Genomic DNA, 17,644 nt, shown 5'->3' with positions numbered 1-17,644 from the left:
GACAGAACTAAATTACTAAATAATTACATGAATTGGGGTGTGTGTGTGTGTAAAGAACCAGGAATTACAGGATGATCTTGGTAACTGCAGCCTGTGGAACTCGTCTTCAAACACGAGTTTGCAGAGGCTCCACTTGTTCCTCACAGGAACAAATCCACATTGTGGTGGGCGCCAGCACGTGCTTTGAGGCTGCTGTGTAGGAAATGCGTGTGACACGGCCTCCCCTTGGCTTTGGTAGACATCTTTTCCTTGCACATTTGAAACTGTTTTCTGCTTTTGCGTCTTCAGGCTGGGCTTGAGGGTCTCTTGAATACAGGATTAGGCCCCAAGGAAGGCGATCAGAAGAAAAATGTTTCTGTTGTTGCCAATGTGAAGAGAGAGGTTTTAGCAGCCGGCGTAGTGAGGTAGAGGAGCACAGGTTTGACTCGTGACATGCAGAAGGAGCGAGGCATTCGCCAGGTGGCTTCGTTCAGGCCAGAGGATGCCAGCATAGCCGGCTGGCAGGGGAGCGGCTGGAGCGCCGCTCCCACAGGTGCCGCGGGCGTTGGGCGCCTTATTTACGCTCGACACGCTCAAGTAAAGCGCCGCCGCTTGCACTCGTCGCGCGCAGTCGAGCCCCCCGACCGTTGGCGGGGCAGCGGCCGCTGCTGGGTGCTCTCCCGCGCCCGGACCTGTGCAGGGCAGCGGGTCGTTTCACCCCCTCAGGCAGCACTTCCACCGTCGGTGCCGGGCGAGGTCTCCGTTCGCAGAACCGAGGCGTGGGCTCCCGCCGGAGCGGCCGCGCCACCTTCCCGTAAAAAGAATCGCGGAAGCTCCCGCCGGCGCAGAGCCGCCAAGGCACGGACGGGGTTCGAACCCGTGATCTTCGGTTTACGAGACCGACGCCTTACCACTTGGCCACCGCGCCTGCGTTAACGGCGTCTCCTGACGCCCTTCTATCGCTGGCGCTACTCCCGCGCAGCAGCGGCGCTGCCTCCCGCCAACCGCGCGCCAACGGCGGGCGGCCGCTTTCGCCACGCCCCCGGCACCCGCCGCCTGCGCTAGCACCTGGCGGCTGTTGGGCGCAGGCCGGCCGGGCGGGGTCGGCGCGCCTGCTTCTCCCTCAGCTGCCTCAGGCGCGGAGGGAGCGGCAAGGGGTTCTTCCTCGGTAGGTGTCCGCTAGGGATACGGTGTTTGTGAGAGAGGGGTGAGAAAAATTCCTCTCTCCGTGGGAGCGGCGAGGAGTCGCCCTGCCCGTCTGTGGAGGTGTCCCACGTCGGCCCCAGCGAGGCGTCGGGGTCCCGGGGCGCTCCCGCCTCTGGGGGTGGGCGGGCCGGGCGCGGGCTGCAGCAACAGAGCGGTGCTCCCCGGGGAGGGTGCGGTTTTGTTGTGCCGCGACTGACTGGGGCACGCAACTGTGCTGCGGCGGGGGTTTTCTTTACCAAAAGATGGCACTCTTACATTGAGATCTGTAAATGTATTGGAAGCAGTGTAGTCTTCCTCAGACCTGAAAGAACAGCTTAGAGAAGGGGGAAAAGAGGCGGGAGTAAAATTGTCCTCCTCGAGAAAAGAAGCAGAAATGCAAAGCGTTGGGATAATTAAATGGTAGATATTAAATTAAACTCACTAAATGCCTGGTACTTGTTCCCTATAAAAACAGTGTTGTGAAATGCAGAAAAGCTAACTAAAATACATACTTTTCTAGATTTGGTCTCCTAGATATTTACAAGTGTGACCTGAAAGCAAAGCTTTTACTTTTTATTTACTGTTCATTATGGTGATTTCCTTTAAATTCCCTATGAAACTTTTGCTGGATACCCGTTATATTCCATCTTCCTGGATGAAAGGAGTTTTGGGATCAGTACCTGTGGGAGGTACTGATCGCAGCTATGATCAGGTTTTTTTGGTGGTGGGTTTTGGGTTTTTCTTGGTGGAAAAAGCATGTAAATGTAAGCAGAGGTACCTTTGTAAATGTTGAGATCAGAGTTGCTGATTTGGTGGTTTTGTAATGCAGGTGTGTTTGTTAGAAGATTAATATATCTATATCCTTTTGGGATGTTCTTTGTCATCAGGAAAACTCATGCCCAATAGCTTGACTGAACAAATTTCAGTTCTTTAAAAGTTGCCATTTTTCATCTTCTCCATGATAGCTGTATGTGTGCCTCTGTTTCAGCAGAGTGATTTGAATTACCCTCACCTGTAGTGAAGGGTGTCTAATTTAAATTACCAGACTGGATAGTCAGCCCATGTTAAGTGTGTTCACTACTGCCCTGGGATATCTGTTGGAAAGGTGATTCGTTCTGGTTTTCCAGTCCTTATGGGCATAATTGATGGCCTGGCCAACCTGAATGCTTGTTGGACTTTATCTGCTAGTCTTGCTCCTCACTGGCTTCAAAGGACATACCCTCAATCTGGACTATGGAAAGCTGGGAAGCCAGAACAGTACTGTAGTATTCTGCTTCTGTCTTGATCATTGCGATCACTGCAGCACTTCAAAAGTGTGATGGTGCGTAGGAGTGGAAACTGCCTCACTGAACTCTCACACCTGTAACTTTTACGATAAGGAGTGACCTCAGAGGCTCAGTTATCTTAGCTGACTGAAGTGTTACTCCTAGTATTACCAAGCTGGCACAGGAAGGAATTTGATTTTAATAAATCGTGTTTGATTTATGTCCTTCCATTTCTGGCCTAGTAGCTTATTACAAAATGTGCTCTTCTATATGCCATACTTGCCAGTTGTCATCACAGTTCCTGTGTAGCTCATGTCTGTGTTTATTCATGTTTTTGTATCTTTGTGAGCTGAGAAGTAATGTCGTGATGGGAGGAAACAGAGGGGACTATTTGAATTATATGTGGAATTCATGAGAGTTGTATCTCTTCAAATACACTCCATTTTTAATAAATGTATTTGGTTGGCATCAGAAATAGTATTTAATGGTAAAGCAACTTCTAATGCTAAAGTTCTTCCTTAACTCTATGGGGAGATTGAAAGCTTGATTTGAAATAATAAAGATCTTCTAAGTAGATTAAGAGGGCATACTTGATTTGGTTTAAAAAAGTTGCCTAGTCTCTGAGCCCAACTTCCTTAATGTGTCTGGAGAAAATGTTACCTATCCAAATAAAGTGCTGTTTAATGGTGAGCTGACTTATCAAAACAATAGTTTTTATAACTAAAATATAAATTTGATTTTAAAGTGTGTAATTGCCTGTGGTTTCTTTTGACATCTGGATACTTATATTTGAAAGTGTCTTTTATGTTGGTCATTACCCTTGTTCGAGCTCTGTGTGAAAGCCCTTATTCTTTATGCTCAGTCCTCCTTATGCAGTGGTCTCTTCTGACAGACTTTTTTAAAACACAACATGAATTTCCTAAAGGAAAGGCTTCAGAAGACACTGATGCCAAAAAGATAATGTCAGAGATTTTGTTGGAAGGCGAAGATAATCACCAGGCTTTGTCTTCCTTCCCGAAGCCTCACTCTTAGGTGTTGCTCCAGGAGAGTGCTTTGATGTCAATGTACAAAACAAGGCCTTTCTACAAATCTCCCTAGCTCTCTCAAGGAGCTACAGGGGAACAGTCATATATATGCAGACTTTGTGCAACTGTATAACTGAGTTTATAAAGACTTGCTATGGGGTTGCTGGAATACTCCTCAGTTATCAATTATTTAAGCTTAGACTTTGTCTTAGCTTTATGAAAGAATGTTTCTGTTCACTATTTTAACTTCATCAGCAGCAGTTGTCTTGGAAGGATTCAAGAATGATGCAGTGTTACGGTACAGTGGCCCTGCAGTCCTTATTCTGCAGAGAAGACTGGAGATTCATCTTCAGGTAACTTTTTATGTAAAGGAAAATATTTCTTAGAGTTACTCTGTACATTTATTGATAAACACTTAAAGGAAGAAACAAAACAAAAACTCCAAACCTTTAGCTGTCGCATCTCAGATGGTCTTCTAATTGGTTTCTTTGATTCTCTTTTAGGAAGTTCTTGGTGGGCTTGTAGACCACAGTATGGAGTGTGGGGAAATGTGACTTTTTCGCTATCAAGGAAACATCTCTGACTTGAGACGGTACAAATATTCTAAGAAATATGTTAGTCTTTAGCAACATTTGTATAATACACAACATGCCAATAGGCAGGAGTATATAGCATTTAATATTGTACAAAAAGACAAATGTGATGATGGCTATTTGTAGAACATGGTTTAATCAGGTTTTATTGAAAACCAGGGTTTAGCTTGTGGAAGAAGTTCATTCAGCATAATCGCAAGCTTCATGAGTCCTTCTTGTCTTGGTGTTTACATCATAATAACTAATATGAACACAGTTGTGGGGGGAGGGTTATGTGTTTATATTTCTTGGTCTTTGCAAAACAATCAAAACCCCAAATTGCCAGTTGGCACCAAAACTGTTGGCATCACTCTGATACAGTCTAACTATAAATTCTATAATGCACAAACACATAGTCAAAAAATGCTGCGCTTGTTTTGCAGTATCTATGTCTGGTGTGTGATATTTGAAGGCAAGTAGGGCATATATAGCCTACAAACTTTTAGAATGTTCAAATTCAAACTTGTTAAAGTTCATAAAGAAAAGGTATTTTATGAAATTTAAAAGGCCTATTAGTATGTTTTAATTTGTTCAGTTTTATGGTGCACAGCTTGGTGCATATTGAACAGCTCATAGCTCATTCTCCTGAAGAAATGCATGGAGGTCTTTCTAGAACACAAGCTGAGCAGAATACAAAATGCAAATATGAAATAACACAATCCAGCACATCTTGAAAATCCTGGAAGAACTCAGGAAAGTCATAAGCTAAAGTGGGTGTAATCATGTCTACATCAGAAATAATTTTCTAATCCTTTGCCTTATTGTAGTTCCGAAATATCCCTCAATTTCTCACAGAATAGTCTTACTCTTTGTACTTACTTGTCTTTTTACAAATTCCTTTTTTATTGTTAGAGAATTACAGGTAGCTGCTATTCAGAAAAATGTGACACAAACACTTTTTACTTTCTTGTTAAATTCAAGATTAGTAAAGTATAAAAAAAGAATCAGTATTTTGTAGCTGATCAGACCATATAAATTTACTTTGGGATTATTTCTGTGTCTGTGACAATGTAACTCAATTGCAGAAGTCTGTATTGCAAGGTGAAATACACCCAGTAATCTGCAATGGTATCTTAATAGTTTTTTTACTTCATTCTCGAAGGCCTTAAAGGTTCATTTGCATAAGTGAACAAAATACTGTATTGTATCTGTGTGAACTGATCTGCGCAACTCAGTGGAACCATTCCATCAGTCTACTCCAGGGCAGTGACAATGAGAGGTTCACAATAGGAACATGCACCTCTCTGGAATGCCTCATTTATTCTGTATTTTGTGTTGCCTTTTTTCCCCTCCCTGGGAAAAAAAAAAAAATCTCACTTGGAGTGACAAAGAAACTCTAGGTTTTTCCTTCTTCCTTTTTCACCCTGGCACTGAGAGTCAGAACAATATTAGAGCCCTGTGTCTCCTTTGTTGTTGCTTTTATACGTGACTTCAGTGTTGCAGTTTGTTCCTCTCTCCATCAGCAAAAGGCATGGACTAATCCAAGAGATTATCCTTAGAGAATTTTGCTAGACTTGATTCTGTGGTTGACAAAGATATGTACTAGACTCATACTATATTTTCTCAAGTCTTACCACAGCATCTTGAGTTTTGATCAATTTTTCTTTTTGAGGGGGAATGGGTTTAAACTAGTGCTTGTTCAGTGATCTCTTTAGTACCCCTATGCAGTCATACATGGTCAGTATATGCATTATATAACTTTAAATTCCTCTCCTGTGCTAGACCTAAGAAGACTTTTTAAATAAGGTGTATTGCTCTTTGTGAAAAAGAACAAGGAATATCCAAAATTACTTAACACTTCTCTGCAGTTGTTAGTACACTGTCAGAGCTTCTTAGGTTTGTGCAGTTAACACATGGTTACTCTCTGGGCAGCCCAGAAAAGCACTCCCTTCCAAACTGCTCATACCTTCTAAAAAGTACTATGGTAGGATAGGTATTCTTGGAAGCTTAGGTTTTTATGACTGGGCTGAGCCAAAGAAACAGTCATTTTTTAATGAACTAGTTAGTAGAGGAGATGTGTGTGGCAGCAGCTGCACATCATGAAAACACAGTTACAAATGACAAAATTAGGACTGTATTGCTTATGAGCTATATAAAAACATCACTGAATACTATTGTTTTAATTTTTATGCAGCCACTTCATTTAAAATATATTGAAGAGTATCACACATTTTACCTGTGTGTTACATAAGATAAAATCCTAGTGTATGCACAAGAGGGTTTTTTTTTTTAAAAATGACAAAAGTATTGAAAAGTCTAGGTTCTTACCCTACTTTTTCTTGAGAAAAGAATAAAAAACAGGAAAGGAATTAATATAATAGTATTCCTTAAAAAAAAAAAGTCCAAACCTAAACTTTGAGAGTTCAGGAAATCTCTACTCTTACAGAATTTGGCTCTGATTATGAAGACATCATTCTTTGGGAGTTTATCTAAGTACAGATTTCATTCTTATACTTACAACACAGGCCAACTGTTTCTGACTCAAAAGAGTCAGATTTTTTTTTAATTATTATTAATGGCATTTTTCCCTTTTAGGTAGTAACCATGGACAAATGAACACAGTTTTCCTTTTTTATTTGAGACACTTAGCAAAAATGCTGAAATATCAAACATTTCCTCTGTAGCTACAATATTGCCACTATGTACAAAATATTTGATAAATGTAGTACACATATAAAAATACAGTATGCATTACATATATACAGTACAATGTGCAAAACATATGGCATTCAACATATGGAATTGATTTTAGGGGTGCAAACAGCAAATACAAAGGCATCATGGTTTCTTATAGAAAGGCAATACATAAACTGACGCCCTGATTGCCATAATTTGCATTTAGTAAAGTAGTGCTTAAATGAAAAGGGCCCTAGAGACAGGTGTCTGTCGTCTTCTTTTCACAAAATGAGATGCTAAGACATGACTATGAAAAAAAAGAAGAGAAACACCCATTAGGGTTAGTGTTATTTCTACTGCAAGCAGTACTGTGAAGAAAAATCCTGTCTGGAAAAAGCCTGTGCTATTACTTAATACAAATTTCTCAAACAACAAAAACAAATCTGTACTGTTAAACATCAAAAACAGATTCGAAAATATCTACATCATTACTTTTAAAAAAGTATGGATAATACTTTTGGGGATTTAATTTCCTATGCTTCAAAATACAAAGCGCCTCCTTTGGCAATATGAATGGCAATGCTTTGGTTCCTATTTAAATTTTTATATTATTATAATTTATTTTAGGCTGTCTTGAATATCTGAGCTGTATTTTTTTTTATAAAAATAGTGTGATTATATACTTATTAATCATTCCCTGCTTTTTATTGAGAATTTCCTCTCATAGATAGAATGGCTTTTTTGGCTAGATTTCTACAAATACACTTATGTGCTTTTAACTTAAAGTCTTTATATTCAGTATTGGACACTACAGAATGATGTAGATGTCTCTTTTTTTTGCACTTTATTCCTAGCTTCTGGTATAAAAGGAATAACTGAGATTACTTCAGGTTTTAATGGAGCTTTTTATTGGTCATGTATATACTATATGCAACTCCATTCCACATATCTCTCATAAAAAACCATCTGTAGTATGGTCTAGAAACCATCAAAAGGCAATTTAGTAGACCACAATATAAGGAATTTTAACAGAACACTTAATAGAGATAAGTGGAAGAAATTTTTTTCCAGTTTTAATAGAATTTGCTTTAAGTTTATAATACACTGAAGATGCCATCCAAATAATAATAGTTTACATCAGTGAGCTTTACTGTGTTCTGATTACATAATGCTCTTCCAGTTAAATGTATTCGGTGATTGCATTTTCTCTGTCATAAAAACAGTTCAGCAGCTTGTGCTTCGTTTCCAATTACAGTGCCTACACTTTTCTGGCATCTGAATGTTTGAGATTACATATAAGTTTAATATTGCAACTTATATTTTGATCACCTGCTCTTTGAACATAACTCCTGTTGGTGAATTTAGAAATACCTTGGAAAGAAATTTCAGTATTAAGTAGTGATTATTTCTAAAAGCTGTGGCATCAGCTTTTTAAAGGTCTGATTCTTCAAGCCCATACTGCTGGATTAGACTCTAAATTTCTGTAGAGAACAACTGCCATAAATCCATTTTATTCTCAGAGAGAACTGCTAAATTTATGACAATGATTTATTTACTATTTATAATGTTAAAAAAAATTTTGCCTGTAAACTTACTTGCTTTTACTAATGCTGAATGGCACTAAAAGTGCATAACAAATACCATTTCTGTATTAAACATAGGCTGTGACTCCTCTTCATAAACATTAGCCTTGTAAAATATATGTCTGAGCTTTCTCTGCGTCTAGAAGTGTAAACACTAACTTTTGGTTTTTGCACTGATAAAATGGTATTCTTAATTACGTTGAAGGATCTTCTAACAACACATTTGATAGGATGGGTTCTGTTAAGTATACTGCAGCCATTAAATGGCAAATTTAGGGCCAGTGCATTCCTTTGCAGCTGTTCTCTTAATGAGAAATATATTCAGTTCTGTACAGTCGAACTGCACAGTCATGATCAAATTTCTAAGATATATCTGTGTTACAAAAATTGTCATGTAAAACATGCACACACAAAAGTCTAAGCAAAACCTATTTCTGCCATAACAGGCATATATAACTATGGCAAATATATCACATTTCAGAACAAAGTCTAAAGCAAACCATTGCATATAAGGTTTAATACACATAATTCTGAAATGTACAAAAAAAAATCACACAGTCCCTACACTAGAATATTTGTACTTTAAAATGATCCCTTAATTTTTTTTTAAATAGACTTTTAGAGTAGAAAGTTATACTGTACTGATAACAACACAACTGTTTGGGTTTATTTCTGCACATAGATTCCTATGGATTAGTTAACATTTTACACTGCCAATATGGATAGTTTTGTAGCAAGATGACATTGCCAGTTTTAAGCTGTATTTACATGCACATCAAAAATGACAGTACAGTTGCTCTAGGTTAATTTGTCCTCTAAAGATTAAATTGCTTGCCTCTTATTTAATCAAAAGGCAAGGTCAAAAAAGGGTTACTCTAACCACACGTATGTCGTATGATGTCTGGTGTATCACACATAATAAATTGACAGTACTGCAGAACACTAAATTTCATTCAAAGTTGTTCCTGTCAGACCAGGAGTCCTTAATTCTTATTCTCCTAACAGCTGAGGGCACTTAGTATCTCAGATATTAACTCCCAAGATGAAAAGGAATGCAAAAAGTTGAATGTATTTGTTCAATACTATTGAAGAGTCCTATACCATCAAAATTTAAGGCAGACAGTCCATGTGTAATATTGTACTCAAGTATTGTAGGCACAGCAGGAAGGAATAAGGAAGTATGTCTTTCAACTTCATCTTTTGTTGTGTAAATCTCTGTAGATTGTTGTTCTGTACTTAGTTTCAGATTAAAGTAAATCCTGGCCTGTAAAACTATTGAAGATATATAATGATTTAAAGGGTTGATAACTGAAACGATGCAAACATATGATGACAGCTTAAACTCTGAATCAATGACATAGTCCACTATTTTATCTGAAACCAGTGAAATTCTGCAATGTTAATAAACCAGACTGCACTGTGTATCTGGAGACATAAATTTGCAGTTAATTCCACAACATTTTCTGACAACAGTATTTTGTTTGATGTTAACATGATTATGTTGTGTTGTGGTTTTTTAAATATGATACAGGTTGCTAAATAGTTAACAGCTACTTTCTGTTTTTGTTATTTCTTTGAGACTTTTATGATACGTATCATTCCTCTAAGAAGTAAGCAAAAGCCTCAGGGCACTTTTTCATTAGTTCCTACAAAACTTTTATTTTTGAAGGTTGGTGGTGAGGAAGGAATTCTGCAATGAGATCAATTTTCAAACTAGAAAACATAGCATGTTTCCGTTGTTCATGAAACAGGGGACTGTTTCCTTTTATCTTAATTTAGGAATTCCCTAATAGGAAATATTTCCAATTTTATGTTTGATTATCAGCCTGTCACCTATGGCAACATTTAACAACTATTACCTGAGAGACAACCATAGAATTACAAAATATTTTACTTCTATTTACATTTTTTGTTTTTCCAACTGCTTTCATAATAGATTCTGGGGAAAAAAAAAAAACAAAACAAACCAACTAAGGGCTTTAAAAATATTATTTTCATGTGCTGTGAGGTAAAAACAATTTTTGCTATTATCTGTTTCAGGTATAAACTATGCCTTCTTATCACAAACCAGTATATCCTGATACTTCTTACTAGCCTTTTACAGTTTTCCGTAAGTGTGTGCGCTATTTAGGATTCTCACTGAGCAGCTTCTCTGTTTGGCTTCCCTGATGATATGTAGTGGTAGACAAAGCTGTTCAATATTCATTAAGAAATGATGAGTGTCCTGTCAGTACTGTCCCCTGCAACTCACAGTCTGATCCTACAAACATCTTTTATTGAGGACATTGGGACTATTCTTGCAATAGATGCTTGCAGGATCATAGTGCACAACAGCATTAATTAAACTTTTCTAATTCCTCAAACTGTTGTAATAGGGTGAGATGCTGCTTCAGTGATCTAACAATATCCTCAAACACAAAGTAAATTAGGATATTTATTATTTCCATTATAGTAACCTTTTGTTTAAAGACCACTGTTCCCCTCTGTTCGCAAAAATAAGCTATATAAAGTTAAAAGAGTATACAAATAACTGTCCGATATACACATTAAAACCTAGGTATTGAATCCAGAGCATTGCTATACAAAATTCAGTGTTCGCAGTATTACCTGGCATAGATACAGTGGATTTCTTGCAGTTACACTTAATGTCCTTTTGGATGCATTAAATTCTACCCTCATGATTAAAGACTGGGGGAAGAGTTTTAAAACCCACAAAACCAAAATATAAAAACAACTTGAACAAATTAAGAGACTAGATATATGAAATTTCACTGAACCAGTCAGTGCTTCAGTGTGCCTTTGCCCTCCCAATTAATTCTGAACCTGGCTCAGGCTATCCACAGGAACAATGAAGTGCAGTGATACCTCACCTTCCCCCCAAACACTTGCTCACTGTGTCAATACAGACAGTTGAAACCTCACTTTTTCTTCTTTAAGTTTAGCCATGTTGTGTTGCTCATTTAAGCATTACAAAATGTCAGAGACATAACTTCTTAAATGTTTGTGATGCATTTACCTTGGGGTACTTTTAATCAGTAAGTACAATCTTTCTTGGCTTGTGAAACACAGCTCTCAGAGGGCCCTGATCTGCATTACTGATAGGAGCATAAAGTAATTCACCGTTGTAAACGTGAAAATCAAAAAGGAGTTAGCTTCAAGCATTTATTCTTCCAAACATTAGTGTCTTAATTTATCTTAACTGCAGTCAGGTATAATAATGGACCTCTGCTGTAAAGAGACTTGCAGGTCATGTTCTCATTAGCTATAGTTTAATCCCAGTGCAACTGCAGATCTTGGGGATCTAGAAAGTCAGTGGAAAACACACTGGGGGCAGTAGAACTGAGAGGAGTGAGTCCAGATGAAGAGCTGGGCATTGTAATGTCTAGCCATTCCATATTGTCCAAATTTGTATCGGGAAGGTCAAGAGACAGACAAGAATTATTAGTGGTAAACTGTGGGTCAGATGTTTCCATGGGCGAATGAGAGTGATCTAAAATGCTGGAGTGATTAAGCAGATCATTCTGGAGGTCTTCAATTAAAGAAAATGACTCTCTGTCCTCATTACTGCTTGTCAGTTGAGGAATTTCATTACCTGATGGTAAAGTTCCATCCAAGAGGGCTTCAAGTTGGTTTTCCAAACTTACAGACAAACTGGTTGTTGGCTCTAAGGACACAGGAGGAGGGGCCATTTGGATTTGTGGTGGTGGACGGGATACCACTGTATTCACTGGCATTGTAGTGATGTTAGCTGTTACTGGTCTCATTTTAGAAATGGGAGATGGTTCCTCCTTTATTGGAAGGGAAATCTCTGTAATAAAAAAAAATAATCCACTATTGAATTCAGAAAAGATAATAACATATATCCTCAGGCTTACAACTTCCACCCCTTTTTTCCCCTCTTTGAGATGCATCCACAGTGAACACGATGGAGTAAGAGTAATTTTGCTGTTCTGATAATACAAATGCTATATACATCAGACTATGTCAGGTACTCTATGAACAACAAAGCATTTTACAACAAGCTCCAGAGTTCTGCTTTCGGTCAAATTAGAATATTTATATTGATGAAAAAAGGAATGATTTTCTAGATATTAGATTTACCTCCTTTATAGTTCTTCTAATTAGAATAATTATGGGACCAACACATTTCCTCATTTAGAGAAGAGTACCTGAACCAATTTTCAGTTCCATCCCTGTTCAGTACTGTGTCCACCTTGATGAATTAGAGTATAAGAGAATGTGATTAGGATGCATTTATTTCTGATTCTAGAATCTAAAACTACTCTTCTGTCAAAAAGTTCCACGTACAATAGAGGCAGTAACAATAAAAGGAAATAAAGCAAAGTCAGTTCCAATTAATTCTTATATGCAAATGGAATCCAAAAGTCAGATTAGGCAGACCAGAATATGGAAATAAATCCTCTAGCACAGATGATGTTTCTCCCAGCAAAAATATACCTGACAATGTATTTTGCACCAGTTCTCCAAGCAAAACCCACATTCTTAAAACTTGTAAGAGCATCTATTGAAATAACTGCTTAGTAAAAGCAAAGTGTTACTGAACAGACCCTCCTATTCTCTTGAAGTACATCAATAAACTAAACATTTTTCAGAGTAGGACTTAGTACATAAGTGCAAGAGCCCTGAACGTTTTCCTTTGTTTTTCATAAAGATCAGGAAACATTTCCTTTTTTTTATGGGAACTTAAAAAATGTGGAGCAATTGTTACCTTTAAGATCAAATAAGTTTAATAATGTAATGCTCAAAGCAAGTATTTAAGTAAGCACACCAGTGTTTCCTATGCCCTCTGTTCCAGAGGTAGAACTTCAAACTACCCGTGCAGTATTTTAATAAAAGCACGGAAAGCATTTTTGATTTTTAGCTTGATTTGTTCACTGCACAGGTCACTGTCTACTCCATTGTCTTCAACTGACTTTGCAATTTGCTTTGAAAAAGAGAAAATACTTTGACCTTTAGAATATGGCTAAAATCTTCTAATAGTCTACAATCTGTCACTTAGATCTTGGCATTCACTGCTGTCAAGATCCTTAATGTTTTGTACTACTCTCACATAATTGAATTGCTTGACACCAGAACATTTCCCAGTATTGTAATAGCTTAGTCTACAAAGCCTGCTTATGCCTGAAAGGCTCCTCCTTTTACTGCAAAGCTACTTTGTATATTACTTCAGTTATTTCAGTTCCTCTCTGATAGCTCCTTCATTTTAACATAGGAAGTTGTTATTCATTAATGTCTCTATGAAGTTCATACATACTTTTTCCACTAATGCAACTTTGATGTTCAGAGTTTATAATTTATTTAATAAAATTTTACTATCAACACGCTTTAATTCTTACTTTTTTGGGTGTAATTTCAATATGCATTATATGGACTTGCTCAATTTTTCCAATTTTGATGAAATACATCTGTGCTAACCTAAAGTGTTATTTTAATCGTTTGAATGCTGTGTGGATTATTCCAAAGGTCTGCCTGGGCTGATTTACAAGCAGAGAAGTTCCAAAGCAGGTTGACTGTATGTGTTTTGGTAAATTTTTTCTTTAATAGATAATTATTGCAAACTTTCAGAAATACTAGTTTCATCCATGCTGGATAGCTTCTACCTCCTCTCCCTGGAAGAATTCTTTCCTTTGATTATAGCACTGAGTTTTTATTATCAGGTTTTAAATCACTACATCACACTGATGTCAATTAGCTTACCTCCACTCTTGATGAGAATATCAAAAAGATCATCCATCTGCTGACTGTGCGCACTGGAAAGCTGTAGTGCATGAGAAAAGGATTATTCTTTTTTATGTAGTATTTTTTCCTAAGCTGATTTATTCTAGCTTCTCTCAATACCACATAAGTACTAACCTATGATCAAGACTAAAATTCTTCACATGAAACTGTCTATCTAGAAAATGGAGAAATAGTTTGGAGAGAGACTTGTAATCCCTGTGGTCAGTTTCAGTACAAAGGAATAGGGAAAAAAATATGAAAAGCAAGACAAAGATTTCATGAAGGCAACCTAGAAGAGAGGTGCAGAAAACTAAGGATAAGAAGGAGAATTACGAACCCTGTTTTGTAGCAGGGTAAGTATCTGGAATAACCACAGGACTTTGGGGGTGCACCCTGACCTGCTTTCTCTCAGATACCCTGTGAATAGCCATCATATAAGATGCATTTTGTTAGGTACGTTGGTTTTTTTCAATTTGTAGATTCACGTTCTTTTCTTTTTTTAAAGGGGAGGAAGCTTTCATCAACTGTTTATCTGTTTGTTTTAAACGACGATCTCTTGAATATCTGAACCTTAGGCAAAAGGTAACAAAAACCCCACAAACCCATTCTTTCAAAAATGGTCTAGGAAAAGTGGAGACTTTTATGATGGTCCCAAAACTAAAACAGTGTTTTAAAACACTGGTTATACTCTGGAGGTGGGAAGTAATTTGTCATTGGGAGATCTAGCTCCTGAAAAGAGGCACTTCAATAACTAGTAGTGACAGAATTGTTTAAGACGACCTGTGTGCCTTCACTGTAAGGAGGTCTCACACATGCCAAGAACATAGCAAATGGCATTAGATACCCATGCTTGTGCCTCACTGTCTGCCACCACAAACCCAGCAACCAATGCTAAGTCATTACAAGGTTTTATGTCTTGGGACAGTTCTGAAACGCTTGAGGTTAGGGATGCTCATTAGTTTTGTTTGCAACTTTCCTCCAACATAAAGGGTATTGCAGTGAACTGACAAAGCACTCCGTAGGATTATTCATCAAGCTCACTAAATGTAGACTCTTTTGAAGCAAGCACCTATGCTCATGTATATATATGTTTGCCTAAGTGTGTATAAACATGCACACATTCTCCTCAAGTTTACTCACTTTGGAAAATATGAGTATGTCTCTCTTTTAAGTCTGAAGTTTTGGTATCATACATCCTTGAAACAAGTCATTTGAAGCCTAGTTATTGTTAAGTAGCAAGAGCAGCATTATCCCAATTATATACATCATCAACTGGATACTGTAAGACTTATTTACATGTCCGTTGCGTTAATAAAAAGAATCAATCATGAAACAGGAGTCCTGTATTTAAACAGAGTTATGAAAATATTAACAGGGTACGTTAGAAAATCTTGACAGCAAACAAAAACTAAAGCAATGGCTTTGATAACCCTGAAGAAAAAAATGTTTTTAACAGACTAAACAGGAGAAAATAACTACCTCACGGTGCGATGCCTGAATATTGCGGGTCTGTTTTATGGCCTCTTCATAACGAGGAGGATCTTTTGTCTTGGATGCTGTGTTGTTGAAGAGGGACTGTTGAACAATATAAGGCTGGGCTTGAGATGGAGAGCCAGGCTGCGTGAAACAACAAAATAATGACTAACCAGTATGTTCTAGTGAATTCAATATGTATCAAGTTTAACAGATAATGCTACTCTGTCATACCAATTTACATATTTACAAATAACAATAGCATAGGAAATCAGAGGGATAAAATAATAGTTTCTTTTTTTTCTCTCTCTTGCACACACACTCTTATATATTATTAAAATCTACAAAACATTCTTCCTCCTTGAGTGAAGTGCACTATGTACATAGTCACATGTTATTTAAGAATAGTAATATAAAACTGAAGTTTATGGAACATTGTTGGGCTAATCTTACCTTATTAGGAGTAGCAGGTCCATTCTGCACAGAGGGAACCTGATTACCACCAGTGTGAATGTTAGAGTTTGATATTTTACTAATAAAAGATGATGAAGGTGGTGTAACCGGTGCGGTCTGATAGGAAAATACTGTATTTGATGTGGTAGGTGGAAAAACCTGTAAAGGATTAATATATCAGTCTTAGCTTGTGGGGTTTTTTGGGGGTTTGTAGGGTTTTGTTTTTTTGTTTTTTTAAATTAATAACATTAGGTAAATGACATTAATGAAGTTTAAGATTTTTTTTTTAAATACTTGTTTGGTTACATTTCCTATTAAGGGAATGTTACTGAATTTTTTCCCTCCAGTGGACTAATTTGTAAATCTAGAACAATTACTTTTTGAAAGAAACTTTGTGCTAAAACATGCTTTCATTCATCACTGGTAACTAAAAATATTTCCCTGTGATTTTCCAGGAAGCCAGAGAAAGTGTAATATAATTTTTCCAAAATACATTCAGAAAAGTATGGAACAGTTTAATATAGTATGCATGATTTCCCCACCTAATGGACAGTCAATAAAATTAACTTATTTCTGGCATGATACAAACTAGTATGTGTACCCACACTTGTCCTATGCTGCCTAAGACAGAATGGTTTTGTTTGTGTCATATAATTCTAATTTCTATTAACTACAGATACCTATGAGTAGTAAGGGAGAGGCAAAAGATGTAACTGATGAACTTGGATATCAACTGTAAATCTGGTTACTGGTATACAAACTTTATTTCTTCAACTGATAGTCCATACACTCATCCTACTTTTCATATTTTTAAGCTAAAGGGAGAGGAAGAGGAGCTATGAAGGTATGAGTGCATAAGACTATTCTTTTAAATTCAGTATCTCTCCCCAATACCTTTATGAGAAAGGTGTGATGAATCTTAGATCGGGGACAGAGATGAAACTAGGATAAGCTTTGTGGAGTACGGTCTGAATACCAAATTAAGACTGCTGTGAGAGGGCTTAATACAGTTTTTTAGCAACCTGGGTCATCTGTGTGAAAACTGTTGTACGTTCCAGCTGTCTACCACTCATGTGAACAACTGTGGAGGTGTCTCCTTATTACTAAATGAATTTAAGAACAAGGGTCATCTGGTAGCTAGAATGTCAAGAGACACCTCAAGCATGTAGGAGAAAATAAATGGAATAATCAGCTGGTTTGCATAAAAATATGAGCTACCTGAGAAAATCCAGATGGATTCAAGGGAAACCAATTATGGAAAACAACTATTTATGGAGGTGAACACTATTAGGAAGACCAACTTCACTAAAAAGTGTTAAATTAATAAGTAGCATTACTCACAGTTCATTAGCTCAATCTGCCTGCTAATCCAGGCCTCATGAAAGGCAAACAGCAGACAGGTAGATCTAATGCTGAATGCATGAAGACTGTCCTGATCTACTGTATCACATGAATATTTTACATTCTGATGTAAAAAACCAGTGCAATTATGCTGTCTAGTTTCCTGTGTAAAAGATGGCAGTAGATGTGTGAGAAAAACAGCTAGGATGGGTAGGCTGTTCAGTTCCAGGACAGCCAGATGCAGACTGAAGTCTGCTGGCAACTGTGTGGTCTCCATGATCTGAACAGAGGGAAAGACCAGAGGGTACGATTCTTGGTTATCTCCTGCAATAATTTCAAGGAACTTCTAGACA

At 37.6% G+C, this 17,644-nt stretch overlaps 1 protein-coding gene, 1 long non-coding RNA gene and 1 other non-coding gene across 15 annotated transcripts in view; 1 reads left to right on the top strand and 2 right to left on the bottom strand.

The window, feature by feature from the left end:
• The first annotated feature begins 750 nt into the window (after positions 1–750).
• LOC142604022 (uncharacterized) overlaps positions 751–17,644 on the top strand; it is a 31,349-nt gene continuing 14,455 nt past the window's right edge. The window contains exons 1-3 of the long non-coding RNA XR_012837924.1: positions 751–1,147; positions 3,713–3,807; positions 3,958–4,046. This is a non-coding gene — a long non-coding RNA (uncharacterized LOC142604022). The remainder of the gene's footprint in view (positions 1,148–3,712; positions 3,808–3,957; positions 4,047–17,644) is intronic.
• TRNAT-CGU (transfer RNA threonine (anticodon CGU)) lies at positions 836–907 on the bottom strand. Its single transcript has one exon. It is a non-coding gene; the product is annotated as a tRNA-Thr (tRNA).
• Positions 6,644–17,644, bottom strand: part of MRTFB (myocardin related transcription factor B) — an 83,478-nt gene continuing 72,477 nt past the window's right edge. For 10 of the 13 annotated variants that reach the window (XM_075767819.1, XM_075767812.1, XM_075767821.1 and 7 more), the window contains 4 exons: positions 15,951–16,109; positions 15,504–15,641; positions 14,004–14,064; positions 6,644–12,093 (listed from right to left, as the gene is read on the bottom strand). In XM_075767819.1, the coding sequence (XP_075623934.1) occupies positions 11,555–12,093; positions 14,004–14,064; positions 15,504–15,641; positions 15,951–16,109 (897 nt within the window). In that variant the 3' untranslated portion in view covers positions 6,644–11,554. The remainder of the gene's footprint in view (positions 12,094–14,003; positions 14,065–15,503; positions 15,642–15,950; positions 16,110–17,644) is intronic. The other 3 variants (XM_075767820.1, XM_075767822.1, XM_075767824.1) reach the window with 1 other exon arrangement.

The sequence above is a fragment of the Balearica regulorum genome, chromosome 15 (genome assembly GCF_011004875.1).
Source record: "Balearica regulorum gibbericeps isolate bBalReg1 chromosome 15, bBalReg1.pri, whole genome shotgun sequence".
In the NCBI taxonomy this organism is placed as follows: domain Eukaryota; kingdom Metazoa; phylum Chordata; class Aves; order Gruiformes; family Gruidae; genus Balearica; species Balearica regulorum.
The sequence above is the reverse complement of the archived record's forward strand: the minus strand, read 5'-3'. Positions and strand labels throughout refer to the sequence as shown.